This window comes from Ylistrum balloti, unplaced genomic scaffold (assembly GCF_031769215.1).
Source record: "Ylistrum balloti isolate Yb309-2 unplaced genomic scaffold, AGI_CSIRO_Ybal_v1 Utg370512, whole genome shotgun sequence".
Classification (NCBI taxonomy): Eukaryota; Metazoa; Mollusca; class Bivalvia; order Pectinida; family Pectinidae; genus Ylistrum; species Ylistrum balloti.
The window spans coordinates 165,844-183,278 of record NW_026782330.1 but is presented as its reverse complement, the minus strand read 5'-3'; the positions used below and the strand labels follow the sequence as shown (position 1 = coordinate 183,278).

At 35.9% G+C, this 17,435-nt stretch overlaps 1 protein-coding gene across 1 annotated transcript; it reads left to right on the top strand.

Moving 5' to 3' along the window:
- The first annotated feature begins 7,717 nt into the window (after positions 1-7,717).
- LOC132555744 (ionotropic receptor 25a-like) lies at positions 7,718-17,435 on the top strand. The gene is made up of 13 exons (XM_060220107.1): positions 7,718-7,730; positions 8,969-9,049; positions 9,428-9,655; positions 11,184-11,356; positions 11,562-11,699; positions 11,948-12,037; positions 12,673-12,738; positions 13,296-13,394; positions 13,880-14,071; positions 14,970-15,285; positions 16,002-16,569; positions 16,795-17,011; positions 17,295-17,435. Exons 1-13 carry the CDS (start codon positions 7,718-7,720, stop codon positions 17,433-17,435), a joined length of 2,322 nt encoding a protein of 773 aa, XP_060076090.1.

Here is a 17,435-nt window from a genome sequence, read left to right as displayed (position 1 = left end):
GAAATCTGGATGTCAGGTATTACTCTACAGAGTTTGACTTTCTAGATAATTCAATTATGACATAAATAAAACACTAGTAGGATTGTCATTAAAAAACACGTACAGCAGCCTATCAAGTCACCTATCCATCAATTTGGTAGATTATTAGACCATGTCTACACCAGAAGCATTCACGTCATCTAATCGCAGACCACAACATTTAGATAAAAAGGGTACACAATCTTATACCTATTTATAGTAACCGTAACCTATATTTGCACTACAGAAGGTACAATTGCGAACTCTTACAAGAGGTGATGTTTGTGAACAGGTGTAGGTTTCCATTTACACTTACCATGTCATATCATTTTGAGGCGTAAGGGTATTTGTATCGTGTGCTATGTATTGTTTGTTGTCGTTTTAGAATTACATCTCACATCTTCATTAACAAATAAGTTTATTTCAAACATCAAAAGTCGGATTTCCTCCGGAACTTCTGCTTGACCTGTTATTTCTTCAAAGAAATTTTTACTTCTGATAACTTCAAAAATATTTCTTAATTACAAACCTCATAACCTATGATAAAGCAGAAAGTGAGGTTATACTCCTATTACATGCTTGATTAGACATCGTGTTAAATTGTATGATGTTGATATCGATTTGTGGACAGCTATAACCCTTAGGGAATAACATCAGCAGTGTATTGTATCTAGTATTTATATATCTGTGTTATCAGTAGGAAATTCTAAATAAATATTTCATTCTTTATAATTATTTCAATTTCATTCTTTCTCCTTCCATTATTCATATGTGAAGTAAATATTTTGCTAATATTGAAATATAATAATAATATTGAACTATGGGAAAAATCTATCAGAAACAGCAGGTATCTGTTTGGAGACTGTCAAACCTCTTCAATATTTTCACCTGTAAGTCATAACTTCTCCTATATTGCTCAATAAAAGGTAAGAAACGTGTACACATCTAACAAACAATAAGCTCCTACTTCAACACTCGACATCATCGTGGTCTGAGCACTCGCTTTTGGACTCAGAGGAATAACAATTTAGTAAGTTTGTTTTGTTTACAATATTCATGTATTGTAAAAAAGTAAACTTGTCCATTACTATTCCTCAAAGACCAGAAGCGAGTGCGTGGTCTGAGTAAGTTCGTTATAATTTTACTAGGTCACGGTGGTGTGTTTTTTACACTGTAGAGGGAATCTTTTTGGATCCAGACATATCAGTTGTGAAAGCTAAGCAAAATAATATTTGTTACGAACTACAGAGTAAAAACTAGTTGTTTCTTTAAGATATCGAGCACAATTAAAGGAAATCTGGAGCAACGTGTTGCAAGACGGGATTATCAAGTGATGTCGACAGAAAAAAACCCATGTTATGTAATATTCTGCAAAATCACAAGAAATAGAACGTGATCAAGTCATTGAAGCAGTAGACAGTCAAAAGGGGAAATTAGGCAAAGATATCTTTAAGATGATCTCAAGAGTCTAAAAAGTCTCAGGTAATGATGTTTAACGAGACTGGCCCGCCAGTACATTGATTACGTACAACTACACATCGCACGTGACTTCCCTTTTGACGTAAACCTGACAGGAAATGCGCATTTCCACGCAGGAATGACCTAAGCACACAGCCATCCTCGTTATCCACGGATAACAGATCTATTGTTTTGACGGCTCGGTAGATACTTGTTCTCATATAAATGAGTTCTTGGTGAACCTAATGTTGAAGTCTTCAAAACGATTTTATAAATCAGGTTGAACAAATGTCCATATTGTAATCAAAATGCATCGTCAGCAAAGATATATATGTGAAAAAAATAAAGAAAAAAATCGTTCAATGACCTGGCTATGAGAAATAGGTTAAGTCAACATTTACAATAAGAAAACATAGACATATCAAGTGTCGGCTTCTGATGTAGCTGCTGAATACTAACAAGGATAAAGAAAGCAGACTTACTGAACGGCTAATCGTGTCTGATGTTTTTTCTCTTCTCATTCGACTCGCGAAATGTGCCGTCGGGTACAAGACAATGTAAATTGTCTGAAATGTCAAAATGTAGATGGGGCTCTGGTTCCATAATTCAACATAATTCATAGTGTTCAAATATCTGATGGTTTGAAATAACGCAAAGTACATGTGTATGTACAGAACCGGGCCAATTTTCAAATGAATAAAAACTTGGCATGCTGGTTACGGCAACCAAAAGACGTTCTTCAACAAGCACAAAACATAGCGACAGTGACGAACTCTAACCTACGTATTTATTAATTCCGGGCTTTAGACAAACATCACATACATTAAATAGGAATACATAAAAATATAGACCTCGAATATGTCAGCGAGTTACAGATGTTACAAAAGGTCTGCAAACGAAAAAATGAAATTATTTTCACTAAGAATCTTGATGCTGAAGTATTTGAACTGAGAGCTTCCCGCCTAGTTTCCCACATATTGCGGTGAGACAAACGGACACAACATTTCCAACATACACTGTTGTTCTATTCTAAACTGTCGGATGTCACCTATAACTTATACACCAATGTAAAAACAAAAACTAAATAATGAAAAACTAAAGTTTAAATCGATTATTTATTGATCAGGTTTACACGAATATCGTACTGGTTAGTACTAAGGTCTATGATACCGACTAATGTGCACGGTGTATGTGATGTCGGTTTGGAAAATCTTCGTTCATTTTCATCTCATTAAAGTATACTAGACGACAACGAGTTTTTTGCGTGATTGACGTCTGTCTGAAAAAGAGATGGAACTTTACACGATACAGTTAAAAATTAGAGTGCACAAAGGTAGCATATTTCTACTGGTGATTACGTGAAAACCATCAAACAGTTTCTAATTAAAGTAGAAGAGCAATGTTTGCTAGCGGGTATGCTTTTGTTTTTCGATGTAAAAAAAATAAGAAAGTAAATAACAACTAGATAGCTTGCCGACAGCCTTTGTTCCTCAGAATCGTAGCATATATTTGAGAAAGTGTTGTGATCTCCCGTTATTTCTTCCTCAATTTCACGTAACAGATGAGCTTGTGGGTGAAGGCCGTGGTGTAAAGTTCGGTATTTTGTATTTATTGAGCAAAACATCCTTGCTGGAAGGTACGAAGATTTTTTACACCATGTAGACAACAAGCCATGCTATTCAGATAAATACTTGGCATGATAGTATTTTATCTATAGCAACTATTCAACAGAAAGAATTATTATCTGTACAGACGGAATTTCGCTGTTATTAATATTGCTTATTTAAGATACGTTACCTTATCATAGAAGATGATTTTGTTTCTGTTTCCCAGCCACAGAAAAAAAGGGACGTCGCTTTCTTTTTGTCATTCTGTTTGGTTGTTTAAATAGATACACAACTCTGATTAGCGATTGAATGGTATTTTTCTGGTATTTAAATATTTTTGATAACAGCTGACCAGTTGGAGTTTTATTTCATTTTTCTTTCAAATCGTAATATATAACTGCTTTGTAATAGAAGCCTATTTCTTTAAACAAAGAAGCTCACATTTCAAATACTATCACTTTACATGAATATTTTTCCATTTGCTGCCAGCCCCGGAATCTGTCAACATATTTGGGGTCTATTTTTACAGTTGTGATTCCGCGAGGCATTTGAAATTACACAACGAAAGATAGAAATATCACACAATCCGATTTCAGCAAAATCGTATACACAAACTGGTATATTTGTTTATATTAACATCCATCTTCCTGTGGACATACCGCCATTTTAACTGTAGCCGTCGCGTTGCCGAACCACGACCTCGAGGTGGAATGTCATGTAGCTGGCTCGTTTACATTTATCAGTGTGATAATTCACAACAATGTTTTATACCGTTTACATTTCCTTCATAACCGTAGAATGAAGGCGTTTAATTTGGAATGGGGTATGACAATGTACAGAATGAAATAAAACAGTTTTATAGGAGAAGCATTCTCAGGAGTGGATGCTGCTACTTACATGTCACGTTTTATTCATTCGAAAAGTGGCAGGGTTCGAGTATACACTTAGCCTTGTCGTTGTTCTAGAATTATCAAATACAACTAAATTACGACATTAATCCTTGGACTAGTGCTCCTTCCTCTCTAGTTTTTTTTTTCTTTTGGTCACGTGTCGGTTTTCTTTATTCGCATACATGACTTCAACGTTTTGGTCCTTAGCACCACTGGCAAGTCCTAGAAGAATGACACAGATCTTTATATGATGGATATTACTTGAAATTAATTCTAAATTTGTATTAAAAAGGTCCTATTCACGGATATGCAGGAGTATATAGAGAAGTACATTAGCAGTGCCTTAAAATATAAGCTGTTATTAATTTTTAAGTAATTTCAGAAAGCACTTCTGTCGACTTAATGCACGTGATAAACTACAGCTGTTTTCCGTCGCTGCCGAATACAGCAAAAATATATGTGGCAGGTGTGTTCCGACAATGACAACGCCATTTTTAGGATAAAGCTTTTTACAGGAATACATACCCGGCATTTAAAACTGGCCGGTTTAACGCTCATTTGAATTCTTCAAAGTCCACTCTCAAGTAATTATAATTCTAGTATAATTTGTGTGTTTCCCCTCTTTATCAAGAAAAAGTAAAGTTGTACAACAAGACGGACGGTTAGACGGACCCATACCCTCAAAGTTATTCCTGCAATCTGTCATTTCATACAAAATAATGGTGAAAAGTCCACGGTATATGTACATATCATAATGATCTATTATGCATGATAACATTATAAAGTGATATTGAATTATTGTGATGTGGTTAATTGTGATGGTCATTATTTTGTCTTCATTGTGTTCATTGTTATTGTTTTTGAATGGCGGACGTTGCATAGCAACAGTACCACGTGCCTATTGATGATAGTTCGGTGATTTATTAATGTAGACTCTGAAAGTGGCCGCTAAATTCTCACTGGAATTCTTTTGTTACGTACATGATATATTTGGAGCGCCGTGTAACGTATAAACTTAATGAACCTTAAAGGATCTTCATGAACTTACTCAACTAGCGCACCAGGTGTAGTTTTGTCCCGATTTAAATAAATTAATTAATAAATATTTGACAAATTTGGCCTTTAGAAACGAACAGTACAAAGTTAATGAAAACGATGTTTATTATCATAAGAATCTCAAAATCAATTTACATAAACATTCCAATATAATGGACAATCTGATTGGTAAGGAGTTGATGCCAACTGTCCACATATTGATTACACGTGCATCAGAACGGATTGATGCTGAAGGCATTACGTCCAATTAATCTTCTTCTATGATCCGCCATTATTCTGTAATAGGTCCTCAGACCAACATTCGGTAAACAAAGTGTCCGAGCTTGGTCAATAACAGTACAGGTAGTTTGGTATAAGTTGGAGCTGGTACGAAATGCCACAGCAAGGTTTCCTGTGCTCGATGGCAGTTTTTATCGTCGGAATCGTACACAAACAAGCTTTGTAATCATTGCTACGCTTTTAACACGTAAGTTTAAACCCCAGGGACACACTGCACGGCAGCAGCGTCAGAATGATGTCTGGTGTTCCAACATCAAATAGTATTGGTTTATTGTTGTTTTAAGTCATTTCAACACTTTGTATCATAACAAAGCCATTGGTCAGATAATATCCCTCACGTCTTCATTACTAGCATGTTGTAACGATCTACTGAGTCCGTTGTAATATTACACCACTTATAATTTCCAAAATAACTCCTACTGCCAATGTCAATGATCACCTGAGTTATTGAAGATGGTTTTTATCAAATCTATGTAAATTCCCGTGTAGAATACTGTTATTAGTTGTTCAATTTTATATAAAACATCCGGAATACACCGTTTATTTGTCGCTAGTTTTTCCTCGTTCAGTATTATATTGATATCTGACATGACATCGTAACTTCATTTGTTTTTACTTAATGCGTACACTGTAGTTAGATTTGTCCTTAACTTATTTTAGTTGCGTGACAATAAATGTTGCTTTCCTCGTTGTGACTCCTGTTGGTAAATTCACATCGTTGCTTAATTTTCAAGCTATATCCACAAAATACATAAGATGTAAGATTTATAGAGAGACTATCCAAGTCCAAAACTTAAAATGTCGATGTTTTCAAATTGTGGAATTACATTAGAACTCGTATGAATATAAGAACAGAAACGTGATAATTTAATGACGCCGAGACACCAACCCAAGTAGAGCAGAGAGCATTGTGATGAGCCGCCATTTACCTGTAGCAGCACACATATTCGATACATGGTATCCAGTGGGTTCTAGGGTCAGTGATTAGCTTTTTTCTCTTCTAATTTAGTTCAGATCGTGCTTGGTATGGTGTGTGGTGTGGACCTATCAAACTGCGTGAGAAGATCTGTCTATCTGTAAGATATTCGGACTCGTGTTCCATGATGAAGTTGTGTCTATGGACCACGGTATCCAGTTTGCTAATATCCCACGTTATCTGCGAGTCCCAAGGTAGGTGTATATGCTCATTCATCTTAACGACTATAAAGGGTAGTTCATTGGTACATTACAATATCTATCAACCAGTCATGCCTCTAATAACGAAAGTTGTCATTTTTAAGATATTCCAGATATAACCATTTCTGAGCATTTGAATATCTAGAAGAATATTTAAATAACTTATAATGAAGTAATAATATAAGCGCTTTATACTTAATTGAAGAAAACAATTAAGGGAAAATACATCAGCTTGATTGATCAAGGAATATGGAGTTTAATCAATAAATTCACCACAGGATGAGCTGTATGTCTGAATTACAAAACCTTTGTTAATGCGTGAAGCATAAAACATGGACAGATGTTCATGTGTGTAGCATGAAACATGTGTGTAGCATGAAACATGACCAATGTTCGTGTGTGTAGCATGACACACAGACCGATGTTCGTGTGTGTAGCATGACACACATACCGATGTTCGTGTGTGTAGCATGAAACATGACCGGTGTTCGTGTGTGTAGCATGAAACATGACCGGTGTTCGTGTGTGTAACATGAAACATGACCGGTGTTCGTGTGTGTAGCATGAAACATGACCGGTGTTCGTGTGTGTAGCATGAAACATGGACCGATGTTCATGTGTGTAGCGTGAAACAACGACCGATGTTCGTGTGTGTAGCATGAAACATGACCGATGTTCATGTGTGTAGCATGAAACATGACCGGTGTTCATGTGTGTAGCATGAAACATGACCGATGTTCATGTGTGTAGCATGAAACATGACCGATGTTCATGTGTGTAGCATGAAACATGGACCGATGTTCGCGTGTGTAGCGTGAAATATGACACACAGACCGATGTTCATGTGTGTAACATGAAACATGGACCGATGTTCGCGTGTGTAGCGTGAAACATGACTGGTGTTATGTGTGTAACATGAAACGTGGACCGATGTTCATGTGTGTAGCATGACACACAGACCGATGTTCATGTGTGTAGCATGAAACATGACCGATGTTCATGTGTAGCATGACACATGGACCGATGTTTATGTGTAGCATGAAACATGACCGATGTTCATGTGTGTAGCATGAAACTTGACCGGTGTTCGTGTGTGTAGCATGAAACATGGGCCGATGTTGATGTGTGTAACATAAAACATGGACCGGTGTTCGTATGTGTAGCATGAAACATGGGCCGATGTTCATGTGTGTGTCATGAAAAAGACCGATGTTCGTGTGTGTAGCATGAAACATGACCGGTGTTCGTATGTGTAGCATGAAACATTGGCCGATGTTCGTGTGTGTAGCATGAAACATGGACCGATGTTCGTGTGTGTAGCATGAAACATGACCGGTGTTCGTATGTGTAGCATGAAACATGACCGGTGTTCACGTGTGTAGCATAAAACATGGACCGATGTTCGTGTGTGTGGTATGAAATATGGACCTATGTTCAGGAGCTAATTACGTGGCACGAATTTAAAAATAAGCGAACACCATTGACTGTTTAGAAACAATTTCAGAATTGGATTGGCGATGTACTTAACGACAATCGTAAAATGACAATTTGCCTCATTAGTGTGTGGTGACTGTGAAAAAAAGTTGATCACAGAAGTGTTTAAATCTCAATCACCAATTTTATCCTCTTCTTTCGTGAGTTTGAATGCCAGTAGTCGTGGACGACTAAACCAATAACATGAAGACATTTTTTGTTGAGAAATGGGAGTCCATTGAACGACTGCCTGTAGTAAATCGATATTACTTTATAAAGTCTCGTGGAACAAACCATCAAAAGGATGTTAATGAAAGCATTGTCATTCCATTTCTCTTTTCTTTTTGAACTTTTTCATGTTGTGTATTTAGATTATTTAGCCCTCAACTAAAATATGTACCGATATACTTTGATGTGTTGATACGTACTATAGGTGTACTTTAATATTATGTGTGTATATTTAACGTTGATAGCCTGGGTAGTCAGTGCTTATGCAATTTTATAGGATTAATTACCAATTGTGAAAGCTTTGAATCGTTATAAAGGTACCTTAACTAGAGACATTCAATATTAGCCGTTCCTGTCTTAGAACATTCCTTATTTGTACAATGAAAAGCTATGAGATAATTACCACTACCAAACTAATATTTAGTTTGCTTATAAAGGTTATCATTTATCACTACTGGGATTATCTGGTATTCATGTTTTCATGCATGACAAACTCGTGTCATTATTATATGGAATTGATAGGTTTAATGTTCAGTACAAGTCACATTAATATGAATAATGTCTCTGTAACGTTTATGTAGTACAAAGCCAGAGGAAATGTATAATAGACAGATATGGTTAGAGTTTCTGGGAACGTTGACCTAGTTTAGATGTTTACTTTTGTGTTTACTTCACCAATAATCATCTTAGGTTTTAAGTTACCTTTAAGTTTTACATGTGTCCTATTTCCTATGTCTCCTAAGTCTTTTGCTTTGTACCTTATAACTAAATCCTATTTCACAGTTGCTAATTTCGATGTGGATGATGCCTCTTTGATCGTGAACCGAAGCACACCTGGTGTAGTTCGGTATTACATGTCACAGGGTATGTTAAGACAGGGTTGGTTGATATTTCCTTTATAATCAATAAATAATCATTAATCAACAATAGAGCATTATATAACAATACCTCTGTTTACCCGACATGGACACTCCAAGTCGGTTTAAGTAAAAGTATTGATTTTTTTTATTTTGTTCTTTTTAATTTGTCAATCGCTTTCTGCTTTCTCATAAGTTCAACTTTTAATCAGCAATCACACGAAAGACACGTATTGAGTACAATATATTTCAATGGAATATAATCCTGTTGCCTTAAAGATTGATGTTTTTGAATTATTTATGATTGTTATTGAATGCCGAGTTTGATATTACTAACGACCTATTATGAAAATGCTTATAACGAGTGTATGTTCGGTGCTTGTAGATTCATCTCCAGTTGTAGTATTTGTGTATGACCCTAACGTCGGACCCGGAGCTCTGGATGAATGCGATGTTGTTGTCTGTCTGTATGGTAGATGTCAGGTGCCGTCAGAGCTTGTGGTGACCCTTTTGTCTCCTCAGCTCAGATATGGCACTCTACTGACCCGTTTGCTGACGAGCGGGTCGGATCAACATAAGGAGCTCATCGTCCTCAATGATGTTAACATGCAAAGTTTGTATCATAACCAGTAATCATAACCTGATCTAGTATTACCTGTAAACATAACCTGATCTAGTATTACCTGTCATCATAACCTGATCTAGTATTACCTGTAATCTTAGCCTGATCTAGTATTACCTGTCATCATAACCTGATCTAGTATTACCTGTCATCATAACCTGATCTAGTATTACCTGTAATCATGACCTGATCTAGTATTACCAGTAACCATAACCTGATCTAGTATTACCTGTCATCATAACCTGATCTAGTATTACCAGTAACCATAACCTGATCTATTATTACCTGTCATCATAACCTGGCCTAGTATTACCTGTAATCATAACCTGATCTAGTATTACCTGTAAACATAACCTGATCTAGTATTACCTGTAATCATAACCTTATCTAGTATTGCCTGTAATCTTAGCCTGATCTAGTATTACCTGTTATCATAACCTGGTCTAGTATTACCTGTAATCTTAGCCTGATCTAGTATTACCCGTCATCATAACCTGGCCTAGTATTATCTGTCATCATAACCTGATCTAGTATTACCTGTAATCTTAGCCTGATCTAGTATTACCTGTAATCTTAGCCTGATCTAGTATTACCTGTAATCATAACCTGATCTAGTATTACCTGTAAACATAACTTGATCTAGTATTACCTGTAATCATAACCTGATCTAGTATTACCTGTCATCATAACCTGATCTAGTATTACCTGTAAACATAACTTGATCTAGTATTACCTGTAATCATAACCTGATCTAGTATTACCTGTCATCATAACCTGATCTAGTATTACCTGTAAACATAACCTGATCTAGTATTACCTGTAAACATAACATGATCTAGTATTACCTGTAAACATAACCTGATCTAGTATTACCTGTAAACATAACCTGATCTAGTCTTACCTGTAAACATAACATGATCTAGTATTACCTGTAAACATAACCTGATCTAGTATTACCTGTCATCATAACCTGATCTAGTATCACCTGTCATCATAACCTGATCTAGTATTACCTGTAATCATAACCTGATCTAGTATTACCTGTAAACATAACCTGATCTAGTATTACCTGTCATCATAACCTGATCTAGTATTACCTGTAAACATAACATGATCTAGTATTACCTGTAATCCTAACCCGATCTAGTAATACCTGTAATCATAACCTGATCTAGTATTACCTGTAAACATAACCTGATCTAGTATTACCTGTAAACATAACCTGATCTAGTATTACCTGTAAACATAACCTGATCTAGTATTACATGTAATCTTAACCTGATCTAGTTTTACCTGTAATCATAACCTGATCTAGTATTTGTTTCCGATATAGAATTAACGCATTGTTATTAGAGAATGTTGTATATTTGAAAATCGTTTACTAATATTTGTGTTTACACCTCTCTCATGTCTAATCAATGATTGTGACATTAATTTGATGATAATTAAGTGAACTTCTAGGATTCCGTATTCTATGCTTTATCACCGATTACTTTCATACTTTCTCGTTTATTTGCAGTGCCCCTATCCTTCCTTCTAGAACATGTACAATCTGTGGATGTAGTCCTACTGGATATCACACTGCCGGAGAGGAATTTTCTGGACTCGTTGAGGAAAGTCTTGTCCCGTTCAGATTCACGAAAATTCATCTTTCTCGGCACGCCATCACTAGTTCAGAACATCACACTGTTGGTAATAGATGTTAATTAGAGTGAAGATATATGTACTAATTGTGTTTGACACTTATATAGAACTAGTACAATCACATGTCACAGTAGTCGTCTCTAAACAATCCGGTATATGTATTTTTCTATTTAGCAGAAATTAGAAACTGTTAACCTTGTAACTAACAATACTGATCATTGCTATATTCAGCCCTAAGTTTGGTATGTTTTAGATTTGGGAGCTGATGCCACTAGTAGCGGACACCATATGGTTGTTATTAGATACACAAGGAGAACTTCCACTGTGTATGTCGTGTGACAACGCTATCAACCTTCTCAGAGATGATTATGTACATCAGCTGGACAGCACTGTATGTTTGTCTCGTTGATAAAGTACAAGATAGAATGACAGACTGTAACAAATGCTTCTAAATATTGAAGGTTTTATACAAAACTTTGGAAAATATCGTTTTTGTAAGATAAATGAAAAAAAATTCCACCAGATCCTAAAATAACTACCATTGGCTAAATGTACATTGTTAATATCCAGTAAAGAAAATGAAATGTGTCTATACTTATTATGATTAACTTTTACATATCGTGTTCCATATTTTACCAGATTGAAGCAGTAGTTCGCCGTGCCCTAAATACGTCATATTTATATACAGATAGAGATGCGATCAACGTGTTAAGTTCCGAATTACAACAGGTAGGTCAAACAAACGTGTGAGGCACGGATCTCCATGATCTTCACATTTCTGTCCAAAATATAAATATGTTTAACAACACTGGTTTATGCACATTGAACTTTGTATGTCAAATGTAGGAGAGAAAAAAGGAGGGTGAGGGGACATGAGGTATATAATAGTTGATGGATTTTTAGAACGAGATTAACATATCATAGTGGGATACCGTGTGTACATTTCTATTGTCTCCAAACCATTACACGCTGTATACTGATCTAGATGGTTTTAGTTGAGAAACAGTTACATTATGTAATTTTGTTTTCTACTCAGCAATGGTGAAAACGAACATGTCGAAAACTAGATTTTCCGGTTTAACATCAAATGTCGGATTCTAATGGCGCGTGGCGAGAGAAACAAGATATATTGTATAGAATTCCAGGTATCTCGTACATAATTCGATGTTTCCTCTGTTCGTAAAATGCTGGCAAACTAGTATTTATTTGATTTGGCAGCTGTCTTTCAATTAAGAAAACAAATCCTAGTTGCTTTTTATTGTAGATCGTATATCAGTTGATTTTTAAAATTTTCATATTTCCAATGATAAGTTGCACTAATTGAGTCGGTTTGTTTAAACAATGTTTTTTTACTATCTCTACAGGCATTGTCTGAAGTTGAGCATGACATACAAATATTCCAGCCCACGTTGAATGGAACATTTGCTCAGGTAACATATCAGTGCTTTGATTTAAACACATTTTTATTATTCACTAACAGATAAATGGATCAGAGACAAGTTCTAGCAACTTATGAACTCTTCTCCATAAATAAAATTACAAATAATGAATATACAGCACGTGACACATATTTATACTATAAACATGAAGATAAGTAATTCGTAGACGTACAATTGTAAGTTTAAATCATTTTGTCAAAAGGAGGAAAAGATGATAGGATAGAAAGAAAAGAAGAAAAAAAGAAATAGCATAGATTTTTTATCAATTTTATATCAATTCAGTGCCGACTACAAACAGTTCATAATTAGACAGTGTTAAACGCTTTGTGTGTTTTATAAACAAAAACATATAAAACATATCAGTGCCAGAGAGGACCATATATACCATATGTATGTAAATTGTGATTGTCTAGTCTGTGGTCCTACATGGCCGCGTGAATCATTTGGAACTACATGAAGCTAAAGGACACCGTACGGCATTATATTGTAAGTTTTGTTTCATTTTCTTCAATACTTTCGTCAGAATGACTTGGTATATTTTGTTTTAGGTCGGCGTGTGGAATGACTTTACGGAAACATCAGATAGACTGCCCATCAATTTCACGACACACAATGAAAAGCTAGATCTCAGAGTTGTTACTATCCATGTACGTAGATAGAACTGAATTAGTCAGGATGTACATACACGTGTATTATGTTTATAAGATTCGTATGTTTATATAAATAAATGTATCAATATGTTGTTGTTGTGTAACTGTAAATATGTTTATTTTATGTGTGGATATGTATCATTAAGTTTATGCCAAAGTGGTAGTATGTAATAATGCAATATGTCCGCCAAAAGTCAAACCCTTAAATATGAGACTCACAACTTACCAACCAATCAATGCATATAGATGTATTTTGAATTTCTATATTTACAAAATATCTTTCTTGAAAGTAAACTGATGTACATTTTCAAGACACGTCTTTTAAAGCACATTACCAACCCGTTAGAAAATTATTTTTTTTATATGTGGAAATGTTCTTGAGAATGGACATCCATAAGATTTAATCACTAATATTATTACAGTGATATGAGAAGCCACTCGTTTTATGTTGTGTTGGTTAATGACTTGATTTTCTCTTTTAGCGCCCTCCCTACATATACAAACATGTTAATAACGGCATCCCCTTTTTCCGGGGTTACTCGGTGGATTTGTTGGGCAAAATCGCGGCGGCATCTGGGATACAATTCACAATAACCGAGTGTACAATCAGCGAGCCATTTGTAGAGGCCACGGTGTTCGCCTGGACGGAATGCATTGAAGATGTTGTTTCCGGGGTAATTTCACTGCACGTATTAGCAAGTTAAAAGTTAGATACTTTTTCATGATAATCAATTAAATTCCATGATAATAGATTACACCGCTTGTAACTTCGTTTCCGGTGCCGACAACATCGAAAGAATTAATAAAGATGTGACATTTCCATCATGAGCATGCGCTGAAAGATCATTTATAGCTTAATCGACATTTGTCCGACCAAAAACGCTGGGGCTGAGGGGGAGGGGTGTTATTCCCATGGTTAAGTGATTAAGGTTAGAGATATATTTACCAATAAAAGGTGAGACTAGGGAGGGGTTACTGTCAGGGTCTAGTGGTAAAGGTCAAGGACATAATGCATTTAACCAATAAATGGCGTGGCCTAGGGAGGGGTTACTGGCAGGGTCTAGTGATAAAGGTCAAGGACATAATACATTTAACCAATAAATGGCGAGGCCTAGGGAGAGGTTGCTGTCAGGGTCTAGTGATAAAGGTCAAGGACATAACACATTTAACCAATAAATGGCGTGGCCTAGGGAGAGGTTACTGTCAGGGTCTAGTAATAAAGGTCAAGGACACAATACATTTAACCAATAAATGGAGAGGCCTAGAAAGGAGTTACTGTCAGGGTCTAGTGATAAAGGTCAGGAGCATCTTCACCAATGTTACTAGTGAAAGGTTAGACAGAGGAAGGAGTTATTGTCATACCATAGTTATTCAAGTCAGAGGTCATACAGGTCAGAGGGGTAAAAACGAGAACATACATCACATGAAGCGCAACGTTCTGTTGGTCAGCAGGATGACATCAGTACAACAAAATAACACTTCAATGATATTTTTTAAGAGAAATCAAATCGTGCACTATGTTAAATGCAGACCTTAAGCTATAATTACCTGTTGTGATTATTCCTATTTCAGAGAGCCGATATGGTAATCGGTCCTATTGCAGTTACTAAGGGTCGAGAAATGGAGGTTGACTTCATCTTGCCGTATATTCAGTATGATGGTGTCCAGATGCTCACGAGGGCCAAGAAGGGGAGACGATTTGATTTTTTAGAAATATTTGACCACTGGTCCATGCTTGTCTGGCTGGGTTGTTTTGTTTTTACTTCGGTGGCATTGTGGATTTATGAAAACGCAATGAAAGGCCTAGAGAGGAAAGGAAACCCGGATGTCAAATACTGTTCCTTCCAAGATGTTGTATGGTTCATAATTACAAAGGCAGAGTTTGAATGTACGTACCCATAACCAATAAAATGTCTACGTTTTATTTTCTAATTTTGTTTATGTATCTTAACATTGAGGCTGTAATGCTAAACATGTGTAAAACACTATCAGTGCTATTAATCAGTAAGCACGATATTAAGGTTCTCACAAGAGTTTATACTGAATTTATCAAACGCCTTTATTAAATGGAAATATGGCGAGTTTAGCAAGTTCCTAAAGAAAGAGAACCTGACAAGAACACTGATGTTATATGGTATATATGATAGAATGGTATTTTAAACATTTTAGATGCTTTAAATGGTTCTTCGCTATAAAAAATGACGACGACTAAAAGGCGCATTCTCCCAGATAATAGCGTACTTTTTATGACGTTACACAAACTTATTGTATATGTACTTTATCAGAGAAGTGTAGTTCTCGAACATCGAAAAAAGCTTGATTTTAAGCGAAATGTTGGGATCTTAAAAAAACAATTCTCATTCTTCTCATCCTTTATGTGACATGTTTAAATATATAATAGATGATTATTTTATCTTCGGTCTAAAATATTCTTTTACGATTACTCCGTTTACTTGTTCTGTCGATGATCACGCATGTGGTAAATGTTTGATTTAAGTTATTGACAAATTAGGTTTGATATTGATAACACTGACAGTAAATTATTAAAAAGAAAATACTGTGTGTATAACTATCGACTGACGTAATGTTTATCTGAATCCATAGGTGATGGTATCCGTCTATCGCGAACCAGTACCAAGTTGATGGGTTTTGGCTTCTGGCTACTCTCCTTCATCCTGTTATCCGCATTTACGGCTAACTTGGCGTCCTTTATGACAGTTTATCGCATGGACGAGATACAAGTCAGCACCATATCTGATTTGGTTAACAAAAAGGATGTGAAATACTCTGTAGTGTGGGGGTCAGATGAGATGGTTTACTTTGAAAATATGATGAAAACTGAGGAGGCGTTTCATGATCTGTGGAAGAGCTCGAACCTGTACCCGGATTATCAACAATACGCTTTCAATGAAATAGTGTGGGACTATCCTGTAAGAGACACTTTCACGAAAATATGGGAAAGCATGACAAAAACTGGATTCTTCAACAGTACATCGGAGGCTCTGAGAAGGGTGGCAGAGGGAAACTTTATTCTTTTGTCAAAGACAGACACCGTTAAATATCTAGTTTCCCATAATTGTGATGTGAAGTCGCTTGGGTCACCCATGGGTTATCATCCTGTTGGATTTGCACTGAAGAAGGATTCCAGTCTCTTATCAACAATGTCAAATAGGTAACTGTTGACCGTGTCTTCAATATATAGTTCATCCTTGACTACTGAAATAAACTGTATTATGTATAATTATAACTTATACAAATTCTCTAAAATTATGAAACGATTTGTGTTTCTAATCATCGTCTTGTGTATCTTCTTTGAGATTATCATCTGATAAGAATTTTAATTGCCAAAATGTTAAAAGTTGTGTTGGGTGCTTAGGAAACTCTTTTTCCACCACAGTTTTATGAAAATACAGCAGTCGTCTGATGTGGAGGGTTTGAAAAGAAAATGGTGGGAAAACGATACTTTGTTTTGTGATACGGATGAAATTATACAGGAAATTGGTTTCACTGAAATAGCCTACTGGTTCCTGACTCCCGTGTTTGGCTTGGGTCTGGGAATCCTTATCCTGGGTATAGAGAGAATTGTCCGCTACAGAATCAGCAACACAGTCAAGGTAAATAACAACACAACATCAGTGATGTTTGCTGTCCTCGATACCATATCTGTTTTGGGCCAGTAATTAGCTTGTAATTTATATTAACAACTTCTCTAATGTTATAGACAAAATGTAATATTTGTAATTTTTACACGTGAAATTGTCAAAGAAATAATGATTTCGATAAATATTTCTGGTATTTTCTGCTTGTAATTTCAAGGAACCTCGTAAATCCAATACTTCTGGGGAAAGTGAATTAATCCTGTGTATGCTTAACTGATGTGCCAATGTTTTATAACAGAAATACACCGTACGAAATGGCTTTTCACCAACACAGCATTTTCGAGACAACGATGATGGGGGCCTAGGAAATGATACTAAGAATACACCTGAAGATTCGGCTGTTGTGGATCATGGTTACAAAGGCATGTCCTGTCTATGA

Excerpts from the sequence above, each read along its gene's own strand:
- LOC132555744 (XM_060220107.1), top strand. Across the intron at positions 9,656-11,183 it reads CAATGATGTTAACATGCAAA|TGCCCCTATCCTTCCTTCTA; the intron begins GTTTGTATCATA and ends GTTTATTTGCAG. Across the intron at positions 11,700-11,947 it reads TACATCAGCTGGACAGCACT|ATTGAAGCAGTAGTTCGCCG; the intron begins GTATGTTTGTCT and ends ATATTTTACCAG.